We start from the raw sequence: 26,363 nt of genomic DNA on the forward strand, positions 1-26,363 counted from the left end.
AGCTGTCACTGCAGCAGGAACAGGATGAGGAAAAAGAAGAAGAGGAATGGATCCCCAAATGCACGCGGAATTGGACATTTGGCCGTTTTGTTCTATTGTGACACGGCACGATAGCACAAAACGGCCAAATGTCCAAATCAATTTTGAATCGATTGAATGAAGAAAACAGGACTCACCCTTCGTTGCGGAAAATGGTACGAAAGCAATCGCCCAGGCTTTTGTAGCTGTTGGGGTCGCTGGTGCCCCTCTGGATCTGAAACCTGCACGCACGCACGCACGCACAAACACACACGCGCGCGCACACACACACACACGCGCGCACACGCACACGCACACACGCACACACACACACACACACACACATGCACACACAAAATGAACTACATTCTGCAAAAAAATGTTCCATGACAAATAAGGTGGCACCAGAATTCGTTTTGGAAGTCAAACTATTGAGTCACGCGGAATCGTTTTCCCGGCGCTCTCACTTTCATTCATTTCCCGCGAGCCAGGACGAGAGGGCTGGTTGGTACCAGCCTCCCCCTCCCCTTCAAGGCCAGGCTAGTGTGGGGGAGGGTAAGAACTCAAACATTTATTTAACCCAAGCGATCCAATTAGCCAGCAAAGCTTCCAGGCCGCTAACATGCTGGTAAGCGCCGTGAAAATGTTTCATGTGACGCACTCGGCTCCAAGAGAAGTTTTTTTTTTTTTTTTTTTTTTTTTTTTTTTTTATTGTGCGGCACACTTTGGCAGCCTCGCTCACTAATAAAGGCCGGAGAGCAGCATTTCCAAATTTTTTACGCGAGGAACCGGCCGGGGGCCACAGAATGAATTAAAGGCGGCCGTTAAGAGATGAAGGCTTGAGCGTATTGAGGCGATAAGACCTCGTTAAACGTAGCTGCGCCGCTTTGACCCTACAACCTGGACAATAAACCCAGAACCTCCCCCTTCCCAACTTTCTGGACCATTAATGAACACAATTAAAAGCCTAACTGTCTAATATTTACATTGATCCATTTCAAGGTAGGAAAGCCGAGGTGACAAGAAAAGATTCCCGCATGGGGATCTTCAACTGCAAGGTCAACAGGGTGAGCAAGTAAGTCGTCCACGCTGGTGCCTGATGGGCCCACAAAGAGCCCCCAGGTTCCACTAAAGGAGTGTGGGAGGGGGGAGCTCTTTCATATCATATAGATCAGAGGTGTGCAAACTTTTTCTTCTGAGGCCTACAGATAGAAAAAGGTCACGGACGTTCTTCACCTTGAATTTCTTTTATACGGTAAAAGAAATCCACTTTTTCCATATATATTATTTTGGTGCGGGGTGTTTCATAAGTAAGTCACTTTCCAAAAACTGGCAAGGCTAGCAAGATAAAACTGTTTTGTGAACTGAAAGATTTAAGACTGCAAAGGGCTCGTAAAAAATATATATTCAAAATCAGGCTTAATGAAAGGCACATGATGCCGGGGATCAATCTCCCAATGTCTCCTTCACCCGGCCCAAAAGTGGCCTGCCGTCCGGCTTGCAGTCCTCTGACTCCACAGGTGACCTCGGGGTCACCTCATTTCCTCGTGGCCCTCCGCTACCCTGCCATAAAAAGCCAGGGAGCAGGCCGAGGAAGATAATAGGGGGGGCACCAAAAGAAGAGAGGGGGAGGGAGGGTCAGTGAAAGCCCCCGGCAAGGAAGCAACTCATGTCGCTTTTCACAGCTACCAATTGTGGAAGCCAGGACTTGAAACGCTCGCTGTTAAAAGGTTGCAAGGATGACGATGGCAAGCTTGAGTTGAGCACAGACTCCGTCGGAACACAAAACAGCCTCGGTGCTTCTGGCAGATTCATTTGGCTTCCGAGTCAGCTGTGCCGATCGTAAAACTCAGCAGAAAGAAGACCCCAGAAAGCTCCACACGCACCCCCCGGGGGCTCGTTTGGGAAGCTGCCGGCGACTCCTTCAATCATCGGCCGGCTAAGCGAGCAGAGATAAAGTACGCGCCGAGGTGATGATATCTGAGAGTTCATCAAGAGCAACACCCTCCCCCCTCCTCCCCCGCCTTTCTTCACCCACATCCTTGTTTGTCTTTTACAGGCCCGGAGCTGCCCGGGTGAGGGTGAAGGTGGGGGCGGGTTGAGAAGACGCAACTGCAGAAAAGACCTCATCCGCACCAAATGAGACCAAGCAAGATGGCCGACACGAGGGAAAGTTGAAGGTCGGTGCCAGGTCATGTCCATTCCCGAGACCTGCCGGTAATTCTTAAAGACAACAATATAAGGCGTAAGTGTCAAACTCGAAGCCCGGGGGCCAGTTATGACCCGCCAAATCATTTTATGTGGCCCGCAAAGACAAATTGTGCATCGACTTCACGTGTCAATACTAAAGTTCCAAATTGTCTTCACTTATAAAAAAAAATGGAAAAATTGGTAGAAATTTTTATTAGCATTCATCTTTTTAAAATAAAGTTTTTACTCATCTCTGATTTTAAAAAGTTATTCATCAGTTTGTCGTCTAGCCTATATAAGGCGTTGACAGTCATAATGGCCCTCCGAAGGAACAATGACTACGATGTGGCCCGCGACAAAAATGAGATTGACACCCCTGAGAGAGGTAATAAAACTATTAACTACTTAACCATGCACATTTATTTTAGTGATGGTGGTGAAACATGGAGAGCTGCAAGTATCTTTTTTTAGGAGGTTGTTTTGTGTAAACCATAAATGAATGAATGAATGAATGAATGAATGAATGAATGAATGAATGAATGAATGAATAAACTAATAAATAAATGTTGACTGGAAGGAAGATTCTCATACAGACTATCTGCCAGCGCGCTGCATTGGCAAGTCTATTTTTCACTTGTTTTTAGTTTTTTTTTTTTTTTTTTTTTTACAGCCAGACAGTTAATTTTAATGGGCGGGATCATAAAAGATGGTAAAAAAGCCCATTGCGTCGTTCCGCCGAGGTTAAGAGGACTTGTCGGAGATGAATGATCTGAGCCTTCCGTAGCGAGACTCCGGACACTCAATCACGCTAACGGGGGAAGACCGTCGACGCCGCTTTCAGGATGAGGGACATTGACGGCAGACATTATGTAATGACCGGATCTGGTACATTGAGAAACCAAGACCAAACCAAGAACAGGACCAGGCTAATCAGAACCACTCAAAAGTCCTAGTTGAGCAGGTTTAGTAGTCCAGATGTTTGTAGCGTGACCCATCGCGGCGCAGCAGACAGGGAAAAGATGTGTGTTGAAAAAAAACCCCGCCAGCCGAGACGAGGCCAAAACTGACACCCAAAGGTTTTCAGCCGCCTGATGTATGGCTCTTCACGTCGTCTTGAAAAGGCCCTTAGCTGCTCGCCTGGAAAAACTGAGCACTTTTAAACTCACATTTCCAGTAACTGCTTGCATCATCCAAAAAGTATTTCTTGGGTGTTCAAATCGTTTTTTTTTTCAGAACCAGGCCAAACGCTGTTAACTGAAATGACGGTGCTAATGTCCGAGCAATAACTTTGAATTGTAGCGAGATACACACACACACACACACACACGCACACAAAAAAAAGGAGCACGAGCAGAGAACTGGTTCACTTTCTTAACACAGGAATTAAATTCAATTTCACGGCCGGGTGAAGATGGTGAAAAACCAGAACCAAAGACGAGGTTAAAATAATACGGCTCGCGCTCATGGTGCCAACTTGAAGATAGAAAAAAAAAAAAATCACATTTTCTCCAAGGATTTCATGCCAAGTATTTAATTTGACATCACATTTCCTTCAATAATACGTTGAGATTTTTAGGACCCACAAAAAAGGTTTAATGAAAGCTGAGCAGAACTGGAATCGTCACATCTCAGTCTAGCTCGACCGAAAATCGAAGCACCCCGGTCTGTAATTAGCAGTGAGGAATGTGAACTTGACTGATAATGATTATAGGTGGCATGGTGGCAAAACACCGACATGCACATCTGCTGTTTGCAATGAAATCTACAAAGACTCACAACATGACAAAGAACACAACTTTTCAGGTATAAAGACGTAGAGGATATGTTGCAGTGACACAATCGGTGCGCTTTGCTGCTGGGAAAGCGCTCAGAGTACAAATTCTCATCTCATTGGAAGAGCATCTGAGAGCGCCACACCTGTTTTTGAGCTTTGAGCCGAAACGCTCAATGAAAACACAAAAGTGGAAAGGGCGGGCGACGGTCCAGTCAAGATCACACAAGTCGCAAATCAACAGTCAACCTCGATCCATTTTCATTTGTTTTATCACGAGTTGTGCAGTCTCTGCACCTAACATGCTGTACGCTCTGACGCAATCCCGCCCCTCTCTTGTAGGATTTAATTGCAGTGAGGAGGGGGGGAGGGGGGCTGCTGACCGCTGACCTGCCTGCTACTTTACAAGGAAAGATCAGCTATCAGGCTGCGGTCGCTGCTTTGTGGCCTGCTGGGTTGGGCCGGCGTGAGGGATTCCTCCAGGAGTGACTCGGGGTTCACCAAGCAGTCGGGTGGGGGGGGAATGATGCTGAGGCAGAGAAGGGTTGGGAGGGGCCAAGGGAAGGGGGGGGGGCACACAGTGCAGGACGTCATCTGTCAAAGGCCTCGTGAAAGAACAAACTTTAAAGCGTGCTGTGCCCGAACAGAGGTAAGGTTGCCGTGGTTACCACTGCCCGCTACAGGGGCTCCTGGCAGCTTTTTTTAATCATCTTGGAAATATGCTACCAGGGCGCAGCCGATGGGTGTTTTCGGATTTTGTTGTTGTTGAGGTCTCCAGTCCGCGGTGCTCGGACCCCTAGTTGACCTATAAAATCTCAAGTTGTGACACAGGAAATTCTTAAAATACTGACAAATTTGTGCCGAATTTGCAGTTTTTAGAGAGCATTGAACACGAAAGGTGGAAGTTGCAGGGGACGATGCCAAAATCACGGTACGGGCGTTGGTCGTAACCGGATCCCCATGCGAAGGGGGAGACTTGGCTCTCTAATGAGCACGGGCCACCTGATCAGAGTCAGATGGCGGCAGCGCCCCCAGCCAGCGCACAGCCGCCCCCCTGCAGAAAGTGCCGCCCGACACCCTTTGTTACCTCCAAGTGAGCTGAGACCAGCCCGTGAACCATGTAACTAGGTGCTTTCCAGGTTAATGAAAAGCTGTAACTGGTCTCGCTGTCTCTTGGGTTAACTGTCCCCCCCACCACATTAGCCAACTACCCCCCCTCCACATTAGCCCCCCCCCCAACTGACTGACACCTCCTTCAACCTTTTTACAGGGCCAGAGCCAATTAAGGGTTTAGTTCGTGTGAAGTATGCTACATTGACATTTGAGGCTGATTATGATCCAGAGTGAGCCTCAAAGAGAAGAAAAAAGTTTTGCAAGTGAAAGCGGGTACAGACGCTTGAAAACCAAAGAAAATGTCTATGACCTCATTGAATAATTGGCAACGACCCCAAAAAAAATCATTCAGTTTGCTGACTGTTTTAAGAACTCAAATTGAGAAGCAACAATCGACAACCAATAATGTACCAAATCAATCTGCATTTTTTTTTCCAACCAATAAATTGTTCAGAGAATGAATTCAATTTCGGCCTCTCAACTGGAAACATTCCCATATTTCGGTCGTCCTCTGCGAATGTCGAGGTTTTGTCAAAACGTCAACTTTGGCAAACAATGATCAACACATTAGCCAATTTTCTGACAGGTTATGAACCGAACAAGAATGCAGTTTCATTTTTTTTTAAATTGTGATAATATTTCTCACGGCAATCGGCTGCGCAACTATTTATATTGGAAGTTGGGTGTCGCCGTCCGCCCAAAAAACAAAACAAAAAAAAAAAACGACGCTGGAACATGATGACTTGTTTGTCTGCCAAGTGCATCTGTCATCCCAAAGGGTGGTTCAGTATTTGTTCAAGGACGTCAGCTGCCAAAGTGCCTCATCAATTTTTTTTTAATTCATTTGTTAGTTACAGTGGGCGATTTTGGCAAACGTCGCTACTATTTGCAATGTGCAAAGACAGACAATCAATTCAAGTCAAAATGCAAAGACAGGAGGGAAGAGTTGGACAGGTATGAGAATCAACTTGTAGGGTTATGAGAAAAGAAAAAAAAAATGGACCAAATGACAGACTCAATGTCCGGGACGTCACAACAATATTACAAGAATAAAGTGAAACCAATCAAACGAGAGCCGCTGGGCGAGAACATAATTTGTCACCTTTGCCTTGACGAGGGTGTTACTGCCTCCCACCCCTTCCCCCAAATTCCTTTGATTTTGTGTTTTGGGAGGGGTTCTAATTCACTCCAGTTGGGGATCAATTTGGCCCACTGGACATTAAAGCAAGAGCCAGAGGAGCCTAATAGAAGCCATGCTCGCTCGCTCATTCGCTGACTCGCTCACTCACTCGCATGCCCAGCCGACGGCAGCAGGGAGGCGGAGGTGGCGACTCACCGCTTTTTCAAGGAACTTGCTAATGGACGTCAGCCTCCTCGTGACCCAATTAGCTACTAGCAAGACTGATTTGTACCTTGTGTGTGTGTGTGTGTGTGTGTGTGTGTGTTGCACTATTGTGAAAATGAAGCTGTAGCCCCGCCCCCCAAAAAACCAAAAACGTTGCAATATAAGGATACAAAGTTGACTGTTTATATTACGGTGATTTAAGTTTTTTTTAATTATTTTTTTTTTTTTATAAAAATAGATTTTGTTTTTCAAAAATATTGTAAAAAGACTATTCATGTTATAAAAAATGGGACGCATGGATACAGATAAATGAAGTGGACATGCGAAGAACGTGATTTGTCATTGTGGTGTTGTATAGTGTGGCGACACAAACATTAACCCGTTGCACATTTGCCCCCCTCGACCCGGCGTGAGGACGGATGGCTTGAACCATGACACCCCCCACCTCCTCGTTACACTCACCTGTAATAAAGCCTCATACCTTCCCACCGGGTCAACATAAATCCTCAGCCTCCCTTCAGAGGATCAAGTATCGGCCGTTAGCTTTTATTCGCGCGCTGGCGCGGCCTTTAAAGTGGAAGCGTTTTCGCTGATTTTTTTCTCCTTTTTTTAAAAGGCGCGCCGAGCAATTTATCCATGAGCGAAAGTGCGGCCATAAATGACAGAAAGCGGCGCGAGGATTTACTGAGTGGCAGCCAAGGGGGCAGGGGGCCTAAGATGTGAAGCCAGAGGTCTCAGCGAGGCCTATGAAAGACTATAAAGCTTTAGTAGCGGCCCACGACCTGTTTATGACACCGGTGGGGTGTGAGGCTGCCCTCTGCGCACTTCACGCGGCAACACGCGCTGAGCAAGAAAAAAAAAAAAAAAAAGACATGAGCGCTTACCGGGTCTTGACCACGTCCAGAGGATGCATCAAGCAGATCTCCACCAGACCTGAAATAAGACATTTTTTGTGAGAATTTGGTGGGACTTTTCATGAAACAATTAAAAAGAAGATATAAAAAATATATTTTGTAGGATTATAAACTACAGTTTTTAATTTTTTATGTAGAATTTTTTTAGCATTTTGGAAGGGATTAAAACTTTTCAAATAGTTTTCAACACAATTCAACACTTTTTTTTCCCACTCAGTGTAATCACTTATCAACCAAGAAACAACACAAAGAATTTTCGTGGGATTTTGCATGAAAAAGTTGAGCAAGTTTTTTTTGTCTATACATTTTCCTTGAAACAAGTTTTCAGTTGTTCAACATTCTCTTACCCTCCTAATCATTCATCACGGAAGAAGGTACACTTGTCGGTTAGTCCATATTTTGTGGGATTTTTGTTCAAAAAGTTATTTTTTAGTATAAAATTTACACTGTATTAATCGCTCGAGAAGTGACATCTGTATTTGAATTGATTTTTTTTTCATTTTTGCTTTCCGTTCCAAAAGGTCGCCGAACGCATTTGTTGTTTTAAACTCTGTCATCTTTGCAGACAAGCTTATCTGGTTCATCACCGTTGGGGCTGTTTCAAATGCCAACTGTCGCTCTGGTTGTTCTGAATCTTTTGTCATCTTTGCAAGGAGCATGCCTCTCCGTAGGACTCGCTCCCAAAAATAAAATGCTTGTATGCAAATATGGAACGCAAATTCAGTAAAAAGTTGTAAAAGCAGTGTGGTCGCCACACGAAGATACAAATGAGCAGAAAACAAATTGTCAAGTCAGAAGAAAGTCATTTGTGAGAAAAAAATAAATAAAAAATGTCAGTAGGACATGTACATTTTGTATGCTTCAAAAAAATTTAACTTAAGAGTAAAGCAAGAATCGTACGTCAGAAATCCAAAGTGACCTTGAATGCCTCGTAGCGCACGCGGGTGTTTCGAGACGCTATTTGGACGCGATACAACCTGTTTTTCTGTGACCTTAGTTCACTCGTGCTCAAGTATCCAACAGAAGTAAAGAGCTTGATTAGTTTTCGCCATTGAGTTGCTTTTAGCCCGCACATTGTTTATTTGAGTGAGGAACCTGAAGTTGTTCCAGGCGCAGCACACAAAACAAACACGATTGCGCTGAACCTCGTTGTCCAAACAAGGCTAACACAACTGCAGAGAAGGGCGTCGGCCTGCCTGACGGAAAGTCCAAAGATGCACTCGCACAAGTTTTCGTCTTACAAAAACGAACTACTTTACGCAACTCACTCACATGTGTTCAATAGGATAAAGATTTAGTGGTATGCATCTCGTCAACGCGAGGTCGTGAGTGACATTGCGGCGGCGCGATTCGGCCATTTGAATCTTCTTTTGTTTGCCCGGCACAAAAGCAGTGAAAGGCCTTGTCACCAAATGTCTTGCCAAGGCTGAGACAAAAAGTTCACGCTGTCTGGGCCACAGCCATTAGGACACACTTAAGTCCGTAATGCTTTTCAGCTCCAGAGCTGTGGACATGATTCAGCAATAAAAAGTCCGAAATGGTCGACTATTTTGGATTGAAGCAGCCATTTTGTGCCATTTCAATGAGCCCCGACGAATCAGTTTTCCTCTACTGACGGACAAAGCTAAACTGCATGTTGTATGCGTCAAATCTTATTGAGAGTTTCTCATGAAAAATTTGTGACTCGCGCTAAAAGATATTCCAGAGAAGTCTGGCGTGTATGTGCGCATTTGCGAAAGTGCAGCTGCAAGTAGTGTCGCTGGTCGCCCTGCTACTTAGCCGGTTGGGGAAACGGATAAGTGGAAAGGAGCTCATACATCACGCCAGATGATTATCTGAGCTGCTTGTTGGCTTGGGAATGCCCGCGCACGCACGCACACATGCACACGCACACACGTACACAGTTGGCTCCCACGCAAAAAAGCGAAAACAAAACAATAGTGCGCGCACACTCATTCAAAGGAGCGTTTGCACAATATCTGCAGGTGTCATCCATCATTATACAAACACACATGCACACACATACACGCACGCACACACACATACGTATACACGCACGCATACACACACACACACACACACACACACACGCACACGCGCACACGCGCACACACACACACGCACACAAAATGACTGTACTTTGCAGCAGATAGTCACCAACCATAAATACATAATATAATTTACGTATATATCGAAAATAAATTTGACTGATTGACTGCAGTAAAGCAGTATTTTTTTTTTAAATTTATAGCATACATTGTAAAGTCAATTTGAATTTGATGAATCATTCGGCTATTTTTATCCCCATTTTGAAGGGACACGCAGGTGCTCTTTGGCAGTTTCCATTATTAATCCGTCTCCAAACGCAGCTGGAATGCCGAATTGGACAGCCGCAGAAGCTCGTCGCTGATCCGCCAATTTGTCAACCTTGCCAGCGCGATATCCATCACCGGACGTGTTCAGATCCAACGTCGAGATAACGTCGGAGATGGGTGGCCTCGGAAAAGTTTTTCTCATTTTTCCCGGTGGGGAAATAAGTCCAAGTCAATTTATTATGAAATCAAGTCAAACGACGACTATTTTCCAAAGGTAAGCCCAAAAAGAGGCATTGTTTGTTCAAGGTCAACTTTTATCGATCAACTTTGTAGCAGAAAGTTGAATTCACAGCTGAATACAATGAATTTGAAGATTAATATTGAACATTGAATATGTTGACAGGAGTACAATTCATTGTTAGTCACTTCAATTCGGACACAGATGTGCGATACTTCCAAAATGGCGGTGGAACTAAAATTGTACTTTTCCACTGCCAATGACAAATTGAGACGTCTTCATCGGGCGTGCTTTTGATTTATCGTAACGTGTCACGGTCCATTTGTGCCCGCCGGCTGCATGCTGAGACAGCTCGGGTATGTCCACCGTCTGTCAAACTATAGATGAACCCTAATTACTAGCGAAAAGATGTGTGCGTGTGCGCAAAGTAGGTGTGTGCGAGATGCTCCCGACCGACCGGGTCAGCTTGACACACTAACGACAGGCCGACGACAGATTGACAGGCAGCCCGTCCCTCCCTCCCTCTATTACCGTCGGTGTTTTCTTAACACCTGTGGTCACATTTTTTGACACAGCATGCAAATGACTGCGCGGTGGCACTCGCTCGCGCGCGGAAGCGGTGATAGAAGCGGCAGGCCGAAGAGACGACGTGGATGCAAAACATGGCGCAACTGATAATTGGGAGGAAGTGCGGCGTGTCGCCTCGGCCCCATTTTTTCAACGAAGTGGACTTGTAATCAAATTGACTGCAACCCCTTTGGGACACCTGTCAGGCCGACTCGGGCCTCCTACGCAGAATTTCTTCTCCAAATCTTAAGGTTGTTCTTCAGTGACAGACTATAAGACTAAAAAAAAAGTTTTGATTTCATCGCATGGGCGGTGTGCTCCGATTATCTAAACTAGGGCAAGGCTGATTAATCGGGTGGCCAATATTAGCTCTTTGGAAATCGGCCCAAAAAGTTTTTTTTCAATCTAAATACACATGAACACATAATCACATAAGACAAAAGTAATGACATAATAATAATAATAATAATAATAATAATAATAATGACCCACTCACTATTGACACTATCAACCAAAACAAAATGGTCGCGAACAAAGGACGTGCAATGTGGGATCCATCACAAAGATTTGTTTTTGTGTTTTTGCAAACATGCAAATGATGTAGAAAGTAAAGCAAATGTAAATATGTGGACGGCGCTGTCAAGAGCTGCGTGTACTTGAAGCTGTCGCCACCTTTCCGTCAAACAACCGCACGGCAGTCGAAAAAATCCCACAGACTCGAAAGGCTACGATAATAACACGCTATTGATTTTCCGCTACAAAACAAGTGTCATCTTTAAGTCATTATGCCCGTCCGTGCTGCGAAGTGACGAGCGCTAAGCCAAAAAAGAAAAAAAAGGCTTTGCACTATCATTATGTTTGCCACCGCGTGACCACATCACTGCAACGAGAGCCGTACACATGACACACGGCCTCGAGTTTGTCGTCTTCCGCCAAGTCCTCATTGGAGTACGGCAACGGGAACCCAAATTGTATTTTGTAGGAAATTGGACATACACGTCGGGTGCAGAACTTTGAATGCTACTGGGAGTCCATTCCAGTTAAATTATTTTGCGCTTTTTACACAGGACAGAGTTCTTTACATTTGTGGTTGTGCTTTTGGGAAGCTACGTAGCGTTAGCATAATCACTTCGCGAGTCACAGTCTGACTGTTAAGAAAACAGAAAAAAAAAAAAAAAAAACACAAATTCAACAAACAAGATGAGGCCAGTGGCCTTAATTCTACCTTTTGCGTGACCTGGATACATATGAAAAAAAACTGTGCTGTATTTAAAAATTGCTTTCAAGAACCTTCAAAGACTTGCCAAACTAGTGTGAGTTTACAGAAGCTGAAACTGATGTTAGCTCTGGCTCCCGCTTTTTAACGGCAAATCTGCATGAACCACATTGGGGTTGTTGAGGCCCCCCACCAAAAAGGCATCTGAGTATTTTAACACCACGCTTGACCATAAAAGTGGATATTTAGAGGCAATAATTGTTTTAGTGAGGCTGTAAATTGTTTAATTAGTTGTTAACGCCTTCCGTCTTAAGATCCCCAGCCCCTGATTCGTCAGCAGGCTCGGACCCAAGGTTTGAGTCTGGATCAGCGTTTGGACTACCGAAAGGGACTTTGGGTCCAGATTTGAAAACTCTTGTGATGTTGGGATGCGTGACGGTTGGGACGTCACCCAAGCGCACGCAAAAAAGATCAATGCAAACGAAAATAACAGCGGGGAGGTGACGCATCTCGCAATCCGACATGGTGGTCCATCCTTGTGGGAGTTTCTGCTTAGGCGTGACGTTCAAGTCGAGGTGGCACAACCAGAAAGGGAGCGTGGAGTGCTTTTTAGTTTTTTTTGTTTTACTTTGAGGCATGAAGTCATGAAGAGCGCCTGAGTGAACGCGCGCTGAACGCTTGAAAGACTGTCCACTTTGCTTGAATAAATGGAAGTGGAGGGCGGCGGGGGGCTTTGGCGACAGACTTGCACACGCGACGGAGCTTGAAGTTGAAAATTGAGGGCCTCCGACAGTTTTGCATGGATACTTTTTGAAAGGCGGCCATCCAGCTTCGTTCAGCAGGCCTGCGCAAAAGTGTGCTCACAAGTCGATCGAAATTGAAGTGCATAAATAAATTACATTTCAATAAAATACTATATCTACATTTAAAAAAATTGGTATCGACTGTATAGTAAATTAAATTAGAATGTATTCACTAATTACACTGTTCAACATTTTTCATTTATTTTTTTTAAATCAGAGATCCAAATAAAGTCTAAGATATATTTTTTTCACACTGACTCCGAATGTATAAATGCAGATCGTTTTGTTGTATTTGCATTTCATCTTGAAGTTTTTGAATATTTGTAACTGACGTTTTAATGTAGTTTATGTGTAATATATTTTAATTGAATCATTAAGCAGACATTTTTTTCAACTTGCTATATTTCACCAGTGTTCAAACTGTGCACAATGTCACAATACAATATTACAATAATATTAAATGCATTTTTGGGAAATAGCCAACACTTCCGTTAACTGATGGTCAACATTGTGGTACTTGAAGTGCTCGGTATTTTTTTGTCATTAAGATGATGTATTATTTAAAAAAACCTGATGTCAACCACTTTGGGATAAAGTTGAAAAAATTATGGAGGAAGTGCTGTAACTACTATCTGAATTTGAGAGAAATGTAAAAAGAAAACAACCAATTTAGTCTTACGCGAGTCATTATTGTCGCAGTTTTGGAGCGTTGAGTCAATGTTTGCGGCCATTAAAAAGAATTTAGCTGGAGCCGCTCCACTGGCAATGAATGACAGCTCGACTTTCAAGGTCCGAGGTGACACCCAAGAGGTCAAGCAAACATTCCCGGAGTTCGCCAGACTCGGAGTAAATCCGCATTTCTCAGTCTTCTACTGGCATCCGATGATGGCTTCTCCGGTTTCTGGAGTTCCGGCGTGACGAGGAGGAGCGGACGCGTTGGCCTTAAACCGACTTGTCACAACGCTGCACAGCAGCTAGCGCGTTTTGGCTGATACACACAAGGAGACACAAGAATTAAAAGCGTCGCTGTGTCGTTTGTGGAGCCTTTAATGGAATTCAGCGGCACGGAAAAGAAACGGCTCGCTCGTCCTATAATTACGAGGTCACGATGACCACGTTGGACTAACTCCAAGCGAACTGCACGCGGTTTGCGGCGCTTGCTTTTATCCCGGTGTTGCCTTACAGAAAAGCTGAAATAACTCATGAGGGACGGCCAGTTTGACTGATAAAAGTATTAAAAAAAAGTCTTTTGGCAAGCGTTGGACTTTGTAGTAACTTCCTGAAACGCATACATTACAGCCTGTCGCAATCTTACAAAAATATGTCGGGAAACCGTTTTACTTCTGAATTGAAGTACGTTTGGTTCCAGTCCACACTTGGGCTATTTTGGGCTTTTTTTTTTTCTTTTACGTCCATCTTCTTCCACTTATCGGTGACTGGGTCGTGGGGACAACAGTTTAAAGAGGGGAAGAAAAAAAATCATTAAAAAAAAAAACAACTAAAAATGCTAATAAAAATGTTATCAGATTCAGCACTCACGTTCTTATATTACAACAACGTTGTCTTGAAATACACATTTTCAACCAACTATGAGCTTGTTTACAAGTGATGAAATGACTTACTATTCAGAATATTAGTTAACTAGCATCAGTTAGCGGACTTTAGCTTAATAGGACGGCTAACATCAGTTTGCTTGCGCTCTGACAATACTATAAAATTAGCAAAGCGTTGCTAAATGTTGCTTTATCCCACACCACAACGAATATAGGTTGTGGAAGATCTCGCTGGTTGGAATATTTTTTTACGTAAAATGTAAGCAAACCATATAATGTCAACAAGAGTTAATAACCGGTCGAACGTTGTTTAAAAATAGTCCGTCAGGGTTCGCAAACGACGAAGACGACACCTTCACTTTTGGCGATATCATCACGACGTGTGAGGCCTCTCGTGCCAGACGGCCAAGGATAAGCCCAGACATGTCGTAAAAAATAAATAAAATAAAAGCCCACTTTGTGCCCGAGTAGCTGCATGGCATGTACTGTACATGCTTCAACCGCTCAGGCTGTCTTTTGGGGCATTTTTGTTTTTTTATTTTTTGCTTAGACAGATGCCGACTGTGAACTCTTGACACCGGTCGGACCGGTTTATGTTCAACATGTGTGTCTGTGTTACTGTCTTTCCACAAAGCTGCCCTCACTGTCGACCCAAGTGTGTGTGTTTGCGTGCGTGTGTGTGTGTGTGTGTGGGTATGTGTGTGAAAGAGAGAGAGCGAGAGACGAGATGAGAAGATCTGTGGCTATTTGGGAGGTGGAGCGTAATGACACACTGGGGACAGATTAGCCGGACGTCCATCAGGGACGACTCTGATTTACAGCCACACTGACCAGCCCGTTGCCCTCCACCCAAAGCAAACATACACACACACACACACTCACACACACACGCACACACACACACCGAGGGCAAAACACGACTGCGTCTGTGCGGTGGGCTCGCACATATGTTAGCTTCTTTGATAGTTTTTGGAATGGACATGAGCGTCTTACGAGGCCGCCTTATGTTGTTTTCTTAGAGGCTTTAAATCACAGCGACGTCTATGAGGGTGTGCAGTTCGTGTGGACGTCATATCGGGATGAGTGCCCCTCCTCCCCTGCCCACGCCACCCCTTGCTACAGTGGAGGGAGATAGACAGATCCGTTAAACAAGATGTCACCGCCAAACACAACAATGATTAATCACGCACTGCAAATTATAAGCACCTGTATGAATGAACCCGCCCACCGACTGGGTGACTGCATGCTTTCACTCTATTAGACAAGCAGCCCACCCCGACGAAAAAAAAAAATAGGTTGAAGTGAGAGGAAGTCTGGTTGAAAGTGAATGTCTCCAACACATTAAAAAAAGTCTGCTTTTCTGTGTTTAGGTTAGGAATGGCAATCTGACTGTGCCATGGTGGCGAGCGGTTAGCACGCTTGCGTCCCATTTTTTTGGTCTTTGGTCCAAACCTCATTCTTCGTTGTTCTTTCCAAAATGTATTGTCTGTAAGGCATTTTTTTTTTTTATCCTGACATTATCATCATAAGGTCGAGGCCAGGCATTATTTTGACCAAGGCCAATCTGATTAAAGTGATGGTGCTAGCTTTTGTAAGCTTTCACCTCCCGCTGACTTTTTGTTCCTTCTTTAGGAAACTATACATCCGCATGTAGCAGCCAACCGCCTCACAACAAATCATCTCACAAAAGCACAAAAAGGGACCAAGGCTACCGCAAGACTGTACTATAAACATGGCGGAAATAGAGACGTTACAACATGGCATCCATAAATCGTTTGACATGCATCCAGACCAATGACAGAGCTTTGCGGTCACTTCAAAGACTGTCCAGACTTTCCTTTATGCGGCTCTGGACTCTGTGAGTCTAAAATCTTCAGTTCCCTGCCCTTGGTGAATCGCTTTGTTGTTTTAGAGGGCAGTTTGCGATGACTTGTTTCGTATCTTAATTATTTGATACTCAAAATGTAAAATTATGCTTTTGGAATTTGCATACGTCTGTATAGTTTTGACTTTCAAACATACCAGGAAAGGTTCTACTACAGTCTCTCCGGGAAACTCTTCCTCAGACACAACAAACTCCTTTCCGGACTGCCCCCCGCCCCCCCTACCTTCCATCTGCATGCGTTATGCTAACGAGCTAGCCTCACTGATAGCCGTCGCGAGGAAATGCGCCTTTGATTAATGCAGACAAAAGTGAGCTGGGCAGACAGCGGGCTCCACGAGTTAAACGAGTCGCCTGCCATCAGCCTCAAAGGGCTCCTCGGCCCCCGCCCGGCACACCCCCGACGCGCTGCTGAAAAGAATCTGTAATGAAAACCATATTAGCAAGAGCTTACACCACCAGGGAGAAGTTTTTGTGTGCGGAAATTACATTTCAGACTCAGGAGCGACCGACCGTAAACTAAAAAACAACAACAGCTTGCCATTACTAAACACCTTCACGTTTTCGAACAAATTATTTTTTTTACACGTATTTCAAAAAAGATTTTGAAAATGGAGCAAAAATTGTTAGCCTAATAGCAGTGTTACAAGTAGTGTTAAGTAAAGGCTATTTTTCTTTTTTTCTTTTTTCAAAGTCAAATGTTACAAAACTGCACAATATTTTTAAAGGAATTAAAATGAAAATAAAATGATAGTTTTTGCTTTTTCACCAAAACATTAAAGCTCAGATGTACAGTTAATTTTCCATTCCCTTCTCACAATTTTAAAATTTATTGTCAAAAAAAAAAAAAAAAAAAATAGCTGGATAAATTCGTGTTTTTGCGATCTAGACGGGGATTACTGTATTTCAATGATCCAGAGGAGACACAAGAACGAGAGCCCCGTCTAACGGAGCAATATGTCAAGCTGGACCACACCAAGCAGGAATACATATGGCGGGGCGGAGGTGGAGGGTTTTGGCCCCCCCAGCTACCTGCCTGTACAGTCGCCTCTCCGCAAATGTTTACTTTGGAGCAGACTGGTGGCCAACTGGTTGCAATTGACCTCGTAGCGGGACGAGTTAGGGAGCGAACTCGAGCCCCCTTTTCCCTTCCCGAGAGGACGGCGGACGAAAGCCACACACGTACACAGAGCGCCCGGTGCAGAACCCACGTGGAAATACTTGAAAAGAGGCAAAGCAGCAACAAAGAAGCACTTTGCCCGCTGCGCGCTTAGCGACCCTGCGGAGGATGCCCCTAAAAACTAAAATGCAGGCAACCCCTGCCACAGGTGCAAGAGCTTTTGAGCCGGGAGTTGCTTAGATGGGTTGCGGCAGGAGGCCTGGGAATGGAAGTCATTTCCAAGTGGAGATATTAGCAGTCTTTCTTGGGTGGGCAGGAATTGCTGAGACGGGATGCTGCTTAATCCAAATAATCTGCTCCATATGGGAATTACATCCTAAATTGGATGCTGTCCTCATCGAATGGAGTGGAACTCACTCTCAAGTAGAGACATTAGCATGCTAGCTTAGGATGGCTGGGAGCTGCTTAGATGGGATGCGGCAGGAGGCTAAACTACTCGCTTTATGATCACACAAGCTTCCATCAATAAAAGTCCAAGTTTAAACAAACATTTGTCCTCCTGTGCCAGCTCGTTTGGCAGACCAAGCCTTCTCTGTGGCGTACACCTGAGCGAGAATGCCGGCAGGAAGCGAGGGGGGGCGGGCGGGGGGCCGAGTTTGGCGTTTCACTCCGGGCCGGTCATTTGTCACAATTGTCACCCAATGCACAAACACAAATTAGTGAATTAGAACAGCGGATGTGTGCGTCGTGCCTTGGCTAAATCAAGTCAGCGCTGGGAGCTGTCATGACGGCTCTACCAGGCATGCGTGCTCAACAGAAGGTGCCTGCATGCTGGCGCAACCTCGTCCGGGTTTGGTGGAATTACAACAACTGGACATATTTTGCCTTTTGTCGTGTTCAAAGTGATAAATTACAGTCAACCTCTTCCAGGCATGGCTGCTTACCGTTTCTTAAGGTATACCGCATTTTGAATACGTCACGCTTTCAAAAATGTTGTGGTTTCAAAACTGCTAAAACTCTCCATTTGCACTACGAGCTGTTTATATTTGTGTACTTGGATACTTTTATCTCGGTAGAGCAATGACATGCAAAATGGCAGCTAAAGAAGGGCAATCAGCCATCAACACCGCAAGTCTGACTCGTGTCAAGTCATATGAATCGAGTCCCCCATCTCTGACCATTGGTGAAATATGACAGGACTTCCTACAGCAGCTAACTAGCCAACATGTTAACTAGCATGGCTGACATTAGGAGCCACTCATTTTGGGAGTTCTTTCTTTGTATATTCGTCACCCACCGACCTGCAGCTGTTCGAGACAAACCAAGATGGAGCAAAAATTCTAAAATTAAAGCTTAGTTTTGATCGACACTCCTATTCCTAAACATACTCTTAGGCTGTAATTTGCAACAGGCAACCGCCAGGGCAGCCGAGCAAAGTCTCCGTCTTATCTGGACAGGGAATCATTCAGGGAAAAAAAATCATATCAGCGGGAAGGCGTGTTTAAATATAGCTGTAATTGCAGCAATCGTTTCTCGCAGCCCCCTCGCCATTCCCAACGGTCCGACGTTCAGCAACCCTCCACCCCCTCAACACAAGCTCCCTCTTCCTCGCCGTTTCCTCCGCGAGTATCCAGTTAATCCCGGCTGCCGGTGTGGCCTGACAGTTGCATGACAAGGAATGTTTCCCTTTGTAAGAGCCTACTTCCTCCTTGCGCACTTTGAGCTCTAATTGAAATGTTTCCTATTGAGCTCAATCAAGAGAGGCAATTACCTAATTATTCGCTTATGCCTAAAAACTGGAGTCCGCGAGAGACGTCAGAGCCGCCGGGGCACGGAAAGACGAGCGGGCGGAGGAGGGAAAACGAAACAGGAAATGATTACGGCAAATAGACGAAAACAATTTCCCGGGTACCCAAGGGAAGCAATTCTCCGAAGCCCCAACCAACGAGTAAAATTAATCATAAGCCGCCATTTTGAGGCAGTACACTTTAAAAAGACTCATTCAAAAACAATTCTAATGGGAATTTCATGAGTGGGTGGAAAATTTGAGGATTGACAAATTTTAACTTTGTGAAAAGTGGTGTAGTTTTCAACATGAAGTTTTCATTCCGTTTTTTTGTAATGATGATCAAAATTACATCAAAAGGAAAAAATAACTGAAGTAGCAACATTAATTTTTATTTAGCAGTTATTGTAAAATTTGTTAAATTAAAATGCTCGTTTGCACATGATATTTTAGGAAAATTTACTTTTTTGAGAGCTATTATTTTTGTTCTAAAGACATTTGTTAAAAATGATCCTTTAAACACATTTCAACTTAATGAGACAGGTGGTAAAACACGCTGGCACCCAAAGGCCTCGCACAGACGCCCACCGAAGACGCACGGCTGCCCGACCGAATCTGCGTTCTCTTTCAGGCTTTTGCCGACGCGCACGCTAAAAAGAAAACAGATTGCTGGCCATGAAAATAAAAAACATTTCAGAGTTCATTTGAAAAGGCAGCATGTTAAAAAGCAATCAGTACGTCGTTAAAGGCATCCATCTTGTGCCCCCCGCTCGTGAATAATTCATTTCGGGAGCAGGCGGGATGGAAGTCTTTGCAGATATGAATTCTGTCCCTTCTTCAGCCGCCTCACGCCGCTTCAACAAATGTTGGCCGGACGACCTCTAAATCAATCATTGAAATATATGGATGGATCAGCGAGCCACTTCTTAAGCACACACACATGCCGTAGCTTAATTCACCCGAGCCGGCCATATTTCAGCCAACATGTGCGCCACTGTTGTCTAAACAAGCGCTGCGAAAGCCAGCCGGGACATCGAGGAGGGTCCTGGCTGGAGGTCATGGAAAGCACTCATAATGCACGCACGCACGCACGCACGCACGCACGCACACACACACACACACACACACACGCACACACACACGCACACGCACACGCACACGCACACGCACACACACACACACACACACACACACACACACACACACACACAAATGTATGTAAGACACACAAGAGAGTGAAGGTACTGGCTTGAGGTCATGGAAAGCGCTTATAAAGCCGCCTTTCAAGCCGGGCAGAAGACAAGTCGGCAGAACAGACGCAAGGTTAACTCCTGTGATAGCGCAGCTGGGCGGGAACGAAGACATCATTCCGTCGACGTCCGACGATCTGTACGCGCTCACCAAAAACTACAAAATATCTTAAACGGTTCAACGGGTATGAAAAAAGACAAAATTATTCCTTTTTCACCTGCTGTATGCATCCAAAGCTAATTGGCTAACATGTTTTGCTATCTTGTGTGTAATGTTGCTAGCGCTTTTTGTATTTTAGCATTATAGTAGCTTCGTTTAAAATCGGCTTGGCCGTTTTGGCGCAATTGAGCAAGTTTTGACAAATACTATATCAATTTTGCTCAGAACTTCTTCAAATTAGTTAAAGAAATACAAAAAAACGATACAAATTGTTTCCAATGCCCTGTAGTTAGACTCTCTCCAGTAGCAATTCACACCTGATTTTTATAAAGATCCTCAGCCTACTATCATAAACAACGTTTGTAAAACTGGAAATTATTGCTCAAGCGAAGGACCCAACTACAATCCCCATAAAGCATTGCAAACGAGGACTGTCGGCACCTCGGCAGACCAACAGCAATTGTTCGTGATTTGCGGTGGATTGTGGGAAGTGAAGTCCTTAATGACCCAAGGCGGCGGTAGCGGCTTTTGCGGCTTCTACCTTGGATTGTTATGACATTGTGGCCAACAGCTGCATTTTCCATTGAGGAAGGCGAGTCCGCGAGCTCCGCTTTCAGCTATGTGGGAGACCGGCGGCTTTGACACACTAAAAACAACAAATGTCTACCGTTATGCCTCCACTAGGACACTTCTAGGGAGTCCTAAAAAGCCACAAAGCCTTTATTTTGTTATTTAGCCTTTCAAATGTCTCACCTGCATGACAGAAGCAGAAGTGACGCTCTAGTGTGCTGAGAGAAGACAAATGGAAGCGCACTCACACAGAGGCTGGGTGGGCCGCTTCAGCTGGACGGGGAATTCTGCTTAAACGCTTTGCAAGTCACCCGGAAACGCACACTTTCTCCTCACAACATGCCCCATCTTGGAGAAAGTTTTATGCCGTGTTTGGAGGAAAGGGACAGAAAGAGTCGCAATGGGTCCAGGAGGTCCGTACCAAGTGCCCCCCCGCCCCCAAGCCACCACCCCCATTCCTGGATATGCCAGCAGTGCCGTAAGGGGGCAGAACCTGAAACCGTGCAAATGTGATCACAAGAGCCGGGCCTTGATTGGGATGGCCGCATATGATTAAAGATAATTGCAAAGGACCGCTTTCCAAATGCTGCGGCGGTTTTGGAGGATGGGGGGCTGGCGTGGGGGGAGTCCAACGGAAGGATTTAAAACCGATTCCCAGGCTTTTTTCCCCCAAAAGAAACCAGAGGCAGAAACAAGTGAATTACAAGCGACTAGTTCAGGATACTCAGAGATCTTCTGATGCTAAAGAGTTTAGCAAAAAACGTTTTAGCGTAACCGTGCTAGCTTTTACAAGTGCTTAATTCCGATCTTTCTTTACGATACGAACTTCACATTGATTAACATGACTAAACTTACATTCTCCCTGCAATAAATTCAGGACATTAAATTTTTTTAGTATTATCTTCCTTTCGGCATGCGGTTCACTTCTAGAAAGCTTTGTGAAAATTAGTTAAGGTATTTTAGCGTAGGGCTAACTAAGCTAGTTTTGATGAATACCATCAATTCGCTTAGAAATTCTTCAAAACAGTAGAAGAAGAGACGCATTGGCCTGTAATCCAACAAAAAACGATTCATGGACTTTCCTTCTCAAAAGGAATGAGGTCAAAGCAAAGTGAATTAAAAAGATACCATGAGCAATCAAATTCACGTCTACTTCCTGGTACATAAACGACATTGGGGAGGCGTCAGCGGGTGGAAGGGTGGCGTGGGGGTGACCCGAGCCGTCACGGCGGGATGATTGATGGTTGGGTCGCAGCGCTTAAGTCAACAGAGCAGAAGCACGCCTCGAACCTTCCACTCAGCACCTATTTTAAAAAAGAAAGGGGGTCGACTTCACCTGCGAATTCTCTTCAATTATCCTATCAAAACAAAAATGGAAAGAAGGAAGCAAAACAGAAGAAGCTGGCCCAAGACCCCGAAAAGTGAGATTTGCAAGACAAGTAAATCCAAGTTCCGTGTTCTTGTGGTTTGATGGACAGGATGAGAAGTTGGGGGCGGGGATTTGGGGGGTGTTCAGGGTAATTTGCTTGCAGCCACAGGTGATCCGATGGGCTGAGGAGACTTTGGGGAGGGTGGATCCGCTTCAACACCTTCGGACTAAACTCTCGACCCATCTCCCTCTCAATCATGTCATCAAAGAATTCAGGTAAGAGGCGAGGTGTCAGGCTCTGGAATTTCAGAGCATCTTGGGAGGGACATCCCGGATGACATTTGGAAGTCACCGGGCAGGACTTGGAAGTCGTGGCCACTGAATGAGTTGAAGCCACGCCCCGGTGATCGACCGGATGGGCCGGATCATTTTGAGTGACTCAGTGGATCAAATCAAACATGGCCATCTGGTGATGACAAACAAGATGATACAACAAAAAGGGTGAACGTCTTGATCATCCTTCCTGAGCGTCATTTCAACCAATCACCCCCCCCCCCCCACCTTGACTCACTCGCTGCCACCCGACAGCTTTGTGCCTCCCAGCTGCATCCAGACCCGTCCTGATTGCGCCTGATTTGGGTTAAGTGAGTATTGCCCTGCTGTGGTTTGGGCAGGGATGCTCCCACGGGCTGGAAACTACACAGGAGGGGGAGACCTTTTTTTTTTTTTTTTTTTTTTTTTGCGTGAGTGCCAATGACAAACTCAACTTTTGGGATTTGAGGGCCACAGCTTTTGACTCAGAAGTCATGAAATACGAATTACAATGCGGCGCTTTCAGCTTTTCCAATTTTTACAATTCTATGGTGTAATACTAATTCCGATCCTCAAAACAATCAAATTTCACATGTGAAGTCCAGACATTTATTTTGGGCCGCAAGCTTCTCCCAACTGTAAACAAAACAAACTTGAAAGCAAGTTTGAAAGTGGTGTCTGTGGCGGCGTACACGAGTTTCATAGCGGCAGCGTGCCAAAAATGAGATCATAACCTCGAGCGTAGCAAGTCCGTCGTGAAAAGAATCAAGCGCACACCTGCCTCGCCAACTTGCTCCATATGGGATGCCTCATTAAGTGAGTGCGGCCATGAATTCTAATCATGCCGCCAAGCCATCAAAAACACAAGATGTAAAAATCAAGGAGGGGGCCGAACCGCGTAAACAATAGCATTAGCTAACATGCTACCATAACTGTGTCGGAAAGGGATAGCGAAAAGAAATTACCTGCCACAACAAAATCAAGGACAACTTTGATTAAAGTCACTTTCTTGCAAAAAAAACCCCATCAACACAACTCTATTTTCCCCCAAAAATCATTTTGAGAGACGTACAAGATGATTCCTGTTGCGTTTATCCAAACAGGGAGACAGGATGTGGAGAAGCGTGTCGGATTTGTTGACAGGCGGGACGGCCGGCGTACGCGCCAAGCCTCCCCGGCCGGCCCAATTACGCAGACCAAAGAACATGGTGTGAACTTCTCAGGGACGCAAATTGCTCTGCTTTTAATTATGCAGCATGCCAGTTGGACGCGTCTCCTGGAATGCGGCGAGCGCAAAGATTCTTCAGTAGCAACCAATGGCAGATGTTCGCCACACATGAGAGCACTTGAAAAAGTTGCAAAGTCCGGAGGAAAGCAATATTGGTGTTTCCACAGCAGAGTGGACAAGAACAATTCAAACGATGCAACTTTTACGAGAACGTTGCTGGAATCAGCTAAAAAATATTCCAATGAGAACAAAGCATTGTTTGCAAAAATCTTTGTTAAAAAACAGACAATTAAAAATGTACCTGAAGAAGGTCTTTCTAAAAATATAAATACATAAAAGTGACTATTTCCTTAACTTACTCTTTCCTTCCTCAAACAAACATCTTTTTCTTGAAAAATATGACTTCCTCAAAAGAAATCTTTGTTCCTTAAAGAAACCAAATTATTTTTCCCCTCAGTGAAACATCTCCACTGCTCCGAGGCCAAACATCTGCGTCCTTGTAGGTGGCGAAAAAGTCTTTGCAGAGTTTTCACGACGATAGCAAAACTCCTGGCTGGGAGTTCCGCACAAATTTTTTGTTGAGACGTTTTTTTTTTCCGTTATGCTCCTAAATTACAAACTACAAGACGGGGTCACGCATCAATGAGCAGAGTTATCCAAAGAAGCCGAAAGGGCAGAGAAAACATCAACTGAGAAAGCAAGGTGGAAGGGGGGGGGGGGGATGGGGGTTGTTGGACCACCAGGACTATCCTCCCCGTTCATGTTTGTCTAAACTTTCACGGTCTGGCTAGGGTCCTCCAGGACCATCGTTCACCTGGTGTTTTTCCTCCTTCGCACCCAAAGGATAACATGTAGCGGAAGTAGTGCACATGACGGAGGAAAACCCCACTGAGGCGGGGTCACCAAGTGCCAACGGCATTCGGGCCTACTTCACTCGCAAATCCAGATGACGCTGAGATGCAAAAAGGTTCAATTGCGAGTTGGACTGGTGACAGATTTAGAGATTTCAATATTTATTTTACAGAGAAAAAAAACAAGATTTTGGACTGTTTCCCATTTAAAGGGTGTGAAAGTGTTCACATCCTCCAGATTCCCACAAATCGAAGGCCTCCATGACAGAAATGTGTCGTCCCCACGAACGCCCTTTTGAAGTCACACTACCCCGCAGAGCTCTAACGGGGAAGCCCGAGCAGGATTTTCAAAGGGGGGGGGGGGGGGTCTTCCAGCGTTACGGCATCGTCGCTCCGCTCCGGCCAATCACAACACTGGAGTGTGTGCAAGAAGAATGGAAGCATGCAGAGAAGAAGAAGAAGAAAAAAAGCAACGGAAATACCTGCGGGTCTACTTTCGACATACTATACACCATCCGAGGTAGACCCGTTGACTATGAGCTGGTCTTTAAGACCCGGCAACCTGGCAATCTCCCAACGTGGTTCCTCAGGCACTATGTTTTGCAGAGAGGAGGGGGCGGCGGCGGGGGGGTGGGGGTGAGTTTGGACGCCGCCCAACGAAAGATGCATCATCGCGCTGGGTGGCTAAGTGGGCACGGTTTTGTAATTCCATATTATGGCAGGAAGGCGGGCCAGCAGGCAGGCTGGCCTGCCTTTCCCCTTAATTGTGATTGTCAAGCTTTCTATTGGATTATGTTAAAGAGTAGGGCAAGAGGCGGAGGGGGGGGGGGGGGGGGGGGGAAGCAGCCTCGCTGGTCCTGTGAGGTCTGATGAAGACATGGCGTGTGCCACATCGCATTAGCGGACAAGAAGGGCTGAGGGGAGGCAGGGCCACTACTTGGGACGACCAGGACTGGAAGGTTCCTAAATCAAAACACAAAGCATCTTCACATGACCAGACCACTTGTCCCTCATGCGCTTAATTTATGACAATCCGATTGTAGGCATCTCGAATGCAGAGTTAACCTGCCGAGAGCGGGCTCTGGCCCTAATGCGGCGCAGATGTGGCCCCTCGCTTAGAAGTGCCACTTGGACTGAAGGTGCTTCTGCTTTCTTACCTCTCTCTGGGCTCTACGATGTTTAGAGACAGAGAGAACAGTATGCGTTTATCTTGGACTACGGGGAACGGCGGCACAAAACACTTTGATCAAGACGCAGGCCGTTTACATTACGAGAATTGTTAGTCATTTTGTAAAGCAGTGCTAATGGATAAAGGAAAGGTGCAAGATAGGGGCGTCAGATAGGAGGGCCCGGGGGGGGGAGGCATGCCTGCTGGGTATTATGCACATGGAAGGCTGCTTCTAAAATTGGCCGTGCATTACGCGGGCCTAATGTGGGCTTTATCGGCAGTTGCCATCGGACCCACAGCGGAGCTCCCGCTAAGCCTTACAAATCAAGATCACAACCATGCCAGGTACGGCTGAAGGTACGCCGATGACGAGCACGCTTCCTCTCCGAGCCACTCCCTCCCTCGTTTAGCCTGAGCCCCCCGCCCTGCCTTTTCCTGGCTCCGTTGCTCCAGGAGATGGTATCGTCACTGCGGCAGACTTTGGATTTCTTGGGTGACTTCAAAGCGCGTTGGGCTAAGTGTTTAGAAGAATGTGATGGAAACAGGAAAATAATGTTCCGATTTCTGTAAACTTTACGGCATCTGCTTCTGCTTAGCAACGTCAAGGCGCCGGGGGGGCGCTCC

General features: G+C 45.4%; 1 protein-coding gene across 1 annotated transcript in view; it reads right to left on the reverse strand.

The window, feature by feature from the left end:
* slc25a21 (solute carrier family 25 member 21) overlaps window positions 1-26,363 on the reverse strand; it is a 46,530-nt gene that overhangs the window by 6,524 nt on the left and 13,643 nt on the right. Inside the window, exons 2-3 of the mRNA XM_049741130.2 lie at window positions 7,322-7,370; window positions 177-260 (exon numbers count right to left, since the gene is read on the reverse strand). Of these exons, the coding sequence (XP_049597087.1) occupies window positions 177-260; window positions 7,322-7,370 (133 nt within the window). The remainder of the gene's footprint in view (window positions 1-176; window positions 261-7,321; window positions 7,371-26,363) is intronic.

The sequence above is a fragment of the Syngnathus scovelli genome, chromosome 14 (assembly GCF_024217435.2).
Source record: "Syngnathus scovelli strain Florida chromosome 14, RoL_Ssco_1.2, whole genome shotgun sequence".
Taxonomy (NCBI): Eukaryota; Metazoa; Chordata; class Actinopteri; order Syngnathiformes; family Syngnathidae; genus Syngnathus; species Syngnathus scovelli.